Source organism: Lotus japonicus, chromosome 2, assembly GCF_012489685.1.
Source record: "Lotus japonicus ecotype B-129 chromosome 2, LjGifu_v1.2".
NCBI lineage: Eukaryota > Viridiplantae > Streptophyta > Magnoliopsida > Fabales > Fabaceae > Lotus > Lotus japonicus.
In genome coordinates this window covers 21,439,518-21,447,047 of record NC_080042.1, presented here as the reverse complement: position 1 = coordinate 21,447,047, position 7,530 = coordinate 21,439,518, and the positions used below count along the sequence as shown (strand labels likewise).

Genomic DNA, 7,530 nt, shown 5'->3' with positions numbered 1-7,530 from the left:
GGAATCAAAATATACCACGCAACTTCTTTGGGTTTCTCACCTGTACAAACTTTGCTCCTATTGCTAGTGCAATGGGAGAACCAAAAATAAAACCCCCCAAGCAGGGGCGGATTCACCGCCCAGCTTGCCTGGGCCTTTGCAAATTATATTTTTCTTTGGACCAAGTGAGCATTTGAGCCCAAAAACAATAGAAAGAAAGGACAAAATTTAAAGGTTTGGGAAAAGTTGAGGGACTAAATCATAAAAAAAAATCATACTTAAATTACAGAAAAAGAAAGGGGGTAATTTAAGTATGAATTTTTGTTTTTATGGTTTAGTCCCTCAACTTTTCCCAAACCTTTAAATTTTGCCCTTTCTCTCTATTTTTTTTTTTTTGCTCAAATGCTCACCTGGTCCAAAGAAGAAAAAGTTACTTAACAGAACAAATTAACATCTATTTATAATAAAACCTTGACAACACCGGGCGCTTGAGCGCTAGGAAGCACCGCTCAAGCGCCAGCTCCTGGAGCAAAAACTCCAAAATTACTAACTTGTTGGCGCTTGAACACTAACACCCTTATTCCAAACATTGGAGCTTCTGTTGACAGGGCGCTCGAGCGCTAATTGTCGGGCGCTCGAGTGCTACAAGCTATCTATAACACCCCGATTTTTAGGTAGCTATCTGTAACACCCCGATTTTCAGGTGTCACTTAAGTAACTTAAAAATAAACTTTAAGCGAAAAACAGGTATTTTTTTTTCGTTTGTTTCTTTTGTTGAAATGAAAACGTCATAAAGATAAAGACATAATCCCGCAATTTAAACCTAACCGATGTACATCATATAAACAGGTACAGCCTCAGCTGCACTCCAACGTCACGCGCACTCGCAGTGACTTCAAGTAGTGTGCCCACAGGCAAATATTTACAGATCCAGAAACGTGAGTGATAAAGTTATAATTACAATCCTCCAGAAGAAAGTCAGCCCCAAAATGACCTAGACAAGAACCCTACAGTCCGACTAACTCTCTGTGATCCTCCAGCAAGAGAACCACACAAAAAGCTATGCGTCGGGAACCTACCCTGTTCCAAAACAAAACGAATCAGAGCTCTACACTAAAAATATGACTCCTGCCTAAACCTACCCTCCAGTACCGCTCAATACTCCTCCTCCTCCTCCTCGTCGCTCGCGAAGTAGCAATCGACGTCAGTGTCGGAGTCCACCATGATTATCTCCGCGTCCAAATCCACAACCTCCTCCTGACTGTCCTGCGTACGACCCTAGTCGAACCCATCTCAACATCTACCTCCTCTAAAAGGACATCCTCCTCCACCACACGCACCAGGGGTTCCACGCGGTAGCCACGTGATGGAGTAGACGGAAAACGACGAGAGGCAGATGGAACATAAGGCTCCCTCTTCGGCTCCACGAGCCTCGAGGACGACACAACGTCGGTAGGATCGACAGCAGTAGGAGGAAGTGGCGCGACAGGTGCCTCAGTATCAGCCTCGATCTCAGATGGATCCTCCTCGTCAGATGAAGGTGAAGGTTGTGAAGGTGGTCTCTGGCCAGTGCCCGGTCCACAGCGCACCGAAGGTGGTAAGTTGAAGCTCAGCTCCATGCGTCGTAGAACTCCTCTCGTCAGACGTCCACGCTCATCAGTTCGGTCCTCCATTACCCTTCCCCGATATGTCGCCCGATGATCCTTAAGATCGATCACCCAAGCAGTGGGGGCATGTCGATCAACCAACTCAAACTTGATCCCCCTCGAGGGAGAGACCATCGAAAACCAATCCGCCATCGACATCTGGCAGCAGGCCGACCGTCCAAACACAAACATGAAACCAAAGCCAAGGCGCTAGGGTCAACTCACGGAATAGAGTAAATATACAAACAACATGTGATGGGGGTATAGATATATATATATATATATATATATATATATATATATATGTTTATATATAATCCTAGCATGTTATCGGATCTAACAATAATTCAATAATGCAAACAGAACGCGATTCCAGTTATGGTACATGTATGCGTGAAATGCAATTCAAAATGATCCGGATAGTTTGTTTGGGATTGGCACCATCGAGTCAGTCACCACTAGCCTAGTGTGTAACCATTTCCGCTCGAGTGTCACTTACAAACCCATGCATAATCGGATCAATTCTAACCCCTCCAGGTTGAACCATTTTTTTTGCCCGCTCTGCCGAAGATACACTCTTGGTGTTCTTCGATGAAGGCCAATCTTTCAACTGTCTCAACCTTCGTGAAGCCGACCGAAGTCGTCTGAACTTCACCGAAGCTTGATCTTTCGATCGTCTCAAGCCCCGAATGTATGCATGATGCAATATGGTTAGCCAAACATGGTATTGTCCTCACCATGTAGTGTTTAGCTACGACTCTTAATTCAATAATACCCGAAGGTCAAAGTCGACTCTACGACTAGGCTGTAAGTAGCCGGAGTACGCATCGTACTCAGTGACATATCTTTGGTCACTATGGTTCATCCTCGTGGCGACCATCAAATCCCAGCAACTCCAAGACTTGTCGACATTTCCCCGTCTTTCGCAATCATTTCTCCACTTAAGTTACCTATGGTTTTATTCATTAATAGAAATATTTCAAATTGGATTAGTCAAGTTATGAGTTTCATTCTTGAAAACTAAGTTCCCTAAGGTCTCTAGTTCCAAATTCTAATCGTTTCAAGTTTGCCAAAATCCCCCAAAATGTAACCCCCGGGGAAAGTCTAAGTGTCCCAATAGGCTTAATCTCAAACCTCGGGTTTGGACTCGCCTAGGGTTGTTCATTCAACCCGAAGTAATACAAGTAGGACGTTCCATGATTCCACACTCTGTAGTCGCGACAAAGCGCACAGTTCAATAACAATATCAATATAACAATAATTCAGTGCGGAAATCATAAGACGGAAACCAGTAAACTGCCGAAGCCTCTCAGAAAACGGAGACACACGTCTCATATAAGTTTACTCGGCCGAAGCCTCCAGAAAACATTTTCCAATTCAAATCGATAGACAATATTCAATGCAATCTTCAATATCAAGCAATATTCAAGTCGAAGTTATCGACGCCTACGATACAAATAGCTAGTAAGTAAGTTGCCCTGACCTCGAGTTGCTCCAGCCTCGCGGTGTAGGTTTTCCTCACAATCTAGCTCAGTAATACCCAAAGTTCCCTCAACTGAACCTTGGAGAAAACAAAGCGAAAATCAATCCAAAATCGATTAGCTCGATCACAAAAAAGTTAATTAACGATAGACAAAGCTTATGAAGCTTCAGAGTACAACAATCGAGCACGAGAGGACGAGTTATCGCGAAAAACGAACTTCTCCCCCCTCAAAACATGCTCTCGGCCACTCAAGGGAAATAGGGGTTCCGACGCTTTTTCTTCGATCTAATTTAATTCCTAGGTAGTTTTAGGGTAAAACTAAGGCAAAGAAAGTGTCGGAAAAAATTTAGAATGAACGGTTTGAATTACGACTAGTTAGGGGCACTTTGGTCCAAAATTAAAGCTCAAAAACTCAAAGTTGAAACTTCGAAAAACAAATTTGATGGGGTCTCTCACAACGACATTTATAACAACTAATTCTAAGGGCACTAAATCGGATTGTGGCTTTTCGAAGATAAAGTTTCAATATGTGCGTAAATGGGTTTTTATACAGTATTTTCAGATCTTTGGCGACTCGATCGAAATCGGCGCGCATTGGCGAGTGATTTAGCTTGCTGGGCAATTATAGAAGGTAGATCAAAAGGAAAATCGGGAAAATCGAACAATTTTACGAAAAGCTCGAAACTAGGAGCTCAGAAAGAGATAAAGAAACGCGATATAAAGATGATCAGAGGTAAGAATGAGCAAGAGTACCTCGATGTCGCGAAGTAGCAACGAACAGCACGAAGATCGGTCAAGAAACGGTGACGTTCTCCCTCTCCTTCTTCTCCTCCTTGCTCGCGGCCCCAATGTGGGAATGGTGGGTTTTTTGTGTTTTTTTCTTCTATTTATAGGAGAGTAAAATCACGGGAAAATGAATATTTCGCGATTCCGATTTTTGCAGTATGTTCATCTGTGAATTATAAGCGAGATTCTGGCGACAGAATTCCATAACTCAAACAAGTCTCTTGAATTTGAATAAAACGATCCAAAAGCGGTGTGAGTTAAATTGCTCCGAAAAACTACTTTTTGCTGTGAAAGTTGGATGACAAAACTTCGTTTTGAAGAAAGATTGGAAACGTCGAAAGAAAGCTGGCCACGCGAATGGAAACTTCGTTAGAAGCTCCGAATAGAAAAAGTCTTCATTCAGCGTTTGAATTTAGAGTTTTGAGAGAATAGAATTTAGCGTCGTCAGACTTCCGAGAAATGAAACCTATCGTGCGTACAGTCCAGAGTTCCGAAATGAAACGCTGGTCGAGGGAAAAATAAAGAGAACTTCTTATTTTTCCAAGGATTTATAATTTCGCCTAAACAGTGCTTTAAGAGCGGAATTGGCCTATTCTTGACACTCTCGCCATAAGGCGGGTGTGCAGACGACTCGTACTAACTCCTAAAACGACTATGGTACTATCTTCAAGAAATTCCTGAACTTTCTTCTTCATTAAACTTTCCCAGACCGCAAACTCCTGTCACGCTTACACCGATCCTACGCGTGAGTCGGAAAAATAATTAGTTAATCCAGTTCTGAAATCTGGGTCTTACCCTATCCTTAGAGTCCAAGTTATTGTAAGTTGGGCGCTCGAGCGCTAATTGTAGGGGCTCGAGCGCTGATTGTGGGCGCTCCAGCGCTAGATGCTCGCCACCAGCCTTATCTTGAGCCTTCTTCAATTCCTCATTCAAGTGTCCATGCCTCTTGCTCTTCCACGTTCCATCAGTATCAACATGCAATACTCATTAAGGCACACTTGGAAAATATCAGGAGACCAACATCCTATTAACACAATGGACCCAAAACTATTGATAATTACTTAAAGACCCAAAACTATGCTAAAATACGAAAAATGTCCCTAAAGAACCACCTAATTAATTACCTAACACACGCAAATGCACAAACAAAGGGAAAATGCATGAGAAAGCATGAAACACTACATGAGACAAGGAAAAATGCTAGAAAGAAGTAAAGAAACGACTCGAAAAACTAGGACAAAAACAGGGTCATCACCCATATTGGTTAGGAGTTAGGGTTAGATGAATTAGGCCTATATGTATACTTGTTCAACACTTCAGACCTATTATTATTAATACAAGAGAGGCTGCACTTAGCAGAGCATCCCATCAGAATATTTCCCTATCTCTTATTCTTTCTTCTCATCTCATTATTTACTTACTTTCTCTTTATTCGCAACACTTCTCTTAATTTAAATGTCCAACTTAGGGGTTATCATTTTTCATGTCTTTTTTTTATAGGCAAAGAAATGCATTAATTGGAGTACAAGGAGTAATCAACCCATAATACACCAAGGAAGGAAGAAGAAGAGAAGAGATTACAATACACAACCACACTTGGAAGCTAAACTTTATAAAAAAATGTCTCATTAAAACCTTGCTAGGAAAACCCCCTTGGGAAAAACCTAGCAAGGAAAAAGAGTACATTTTAAAATAAAGCTACAATATGTTACAAAGATGCCAAAATAGAGCAACAAAAGCCTTGAACCCATGAATTAATCTGCACCTCTCCACCACCTGCAACAGACATTAACCAGGAACAAACTTGAGACAAAGCCAACCAAACCGTGAACAAAACTTGCCCACAAGCACCAACAAAGCTTCAAAATATTCCAAGAAGAGCCCATTGTCAGACTATAAACTAGAAGCTTAGTAAAGAGACCAGCCAGCAAAAATGGTGAACTTAGAAACAACAAATAGGATTCATGGTCCATTCGAAGATAGAAGCAACAAACCCTCTATCATTTGCCTTCCGCCACAACCAGGTCTTGAACTGAACCAGCTCTACAATTCTCTCTACTTCCACCACACCCCCTCTAAAAACAACATTATTGCGACGTAACCAAATGGACGCAATCATAGCAACCCAGATCAGAGACAACAAAAATCTATACGTCCTTGCGCTGCCAAGACAGCACCCAAACTGCTTAAATTGTGCTCCGGCTATAGCAGGAAACACCAACCTCACTCCAAGCCAATCGTAAACCCTCGAATAGACTCTCCACACAATCGGGCTACCAAAAAACAAATGGGAAACGTTTTCCTCCTCAGCAGAACATAAAGCACATGTTGTTACAGAATTAGCTGGAAGAGCATGTCTTCGTGCAAGGGCTGATCTAGTTTGCATGCTACCGAGAATTACCCTCCTTGACAGGGCTTTAATACTCGGCGGAGCCTTTAGAGACCAGAGCAATCTGAAAATTTCCCATGCATCAACCTCAAACTCACCATGGAGAAGACAGTATGCTGACTTCACACTATAGGAACTAGAGGCATCCTTTGTCCAAGCCCAAGAGTCTCGGGTCCCCAACTTAGGGGTGAAATTCCCAAGCAATCCTTTCAATTCCTCCTTTTTGGTCACCTCACGATCAAACAATGGCCTAGCCAAGGTGAAATTCCACCTCCACACAGAATCTGACCAAACCCCCACTTCAAGAATGGAAGCATGTTTCTAAGTGGAAAGATAAAACAGTCGTGGGAACAAATTCATCAAAGGACCATCCCCAATCCAAACATCCTCCCAAAAAGCAATGTCACAGCCATCCCCAATTTTCCTACAGATTGAGTCATTAAACCAACAACCATGATCACATGAATCACAAACATACATTAGATCTTTCCACCACTGTGAGTCCCTTGGTCTAAAAACCCCCTATATTTAAAAGTAAGAATCTTACACTAGAGGCTATCTTTTTCCGTCAACATACGCCATCTCCACTTACCCAACAAGACCCAATTAAAGGTCCTCGAATGCGTCACCCCCAAACTGTAACATCCCACCAACCAGGTAACGACCTCATAGGAGATACGAAACCCTAGAAAGTCAGAATAAGCAAATACGCACTAACAATCTAACTATACTATATAATATATATATGATATATGTATATAATATGTGTGTGTATGCATGTATGTGTGAATATTTTACTATATTGCTTGTTTGCACGTAAACCGAGACGTCGGTCAATCGACTTTAAATCGACCCGGCAATAAAAGTACTAAAGACATGGTCACAATAACCCCAAAAAGAGGATGAACTTGAGATAGAGGTAGGATAGGCTAAATAGATGATCTGATCACATCTCTTGACAATGATAAATGCATTGTCTCAGAGTGATTGAAACCCGAACCAAGCTAAAAGAGTGATACTTTAACCACTCTAAGGAGATAATATTGAACCTTGAGAGGGGAAATACACTCTAATTTAGCACTAACAAACCTGAACCAGTATAATATTGCATCAGTTTTGTCCCGACATGGAAAATAATAAAGAAATCGACCAGTCGGAACCCTAGGATTTGTGTGCCGCTGACTCAAGCATGCAATCAGCCATGACACCCTTCCTTCATCACCTCTGATGTCTTCTGAAGCATTCCA

General features: G+C 41.9%; 2 protein-coding genes across 2 annotated transcripts; both read right to left on the bottom strand.

Moving 5' to 3' along the window:
- Positions 1 to 543: 543 nt before the first annotated feature.
- LOC130735298 (uncharacterized) lies at positions 544 to 1,809 on the bottom strand. The gene has a single exon (XM_057587362.1). The coding sequence runs from the start codon at positions 1,782 to 1,784 to the stop codon at positions 1,206 to 1,208; it is 579 nt and encodes a 192-aa protein (XP_057443345.1). The 5' UTR covers positions 1,785 to 1,809; the 3' UTR covers positions 544 to 1,205.
- A 3,839-nt stretch (positions 1,810 to 5,648) lies between these two features.
- On the bottom strand, positions 5,649 to 6,738 carry LOC130736222 (uncharacterized). The gene is made up of 3 exons (XM_057588065.1): positions 6,652 to 6,738; positions 5,889 to 6,604; positions 5,649 to 5,670 (listed from the first exon to the last, which is right to left on the bottom strand). Exons 1-3 carry the CDS (start codon positions 6,736 to 6,738, stop codon positions 5,649 to 5,651), a joined length of 825 nt encoding a protein of 274 aa, XP_057444048.1.
- Positions 6,739 to 7,530: the final 792 nt, after the last annotated feature.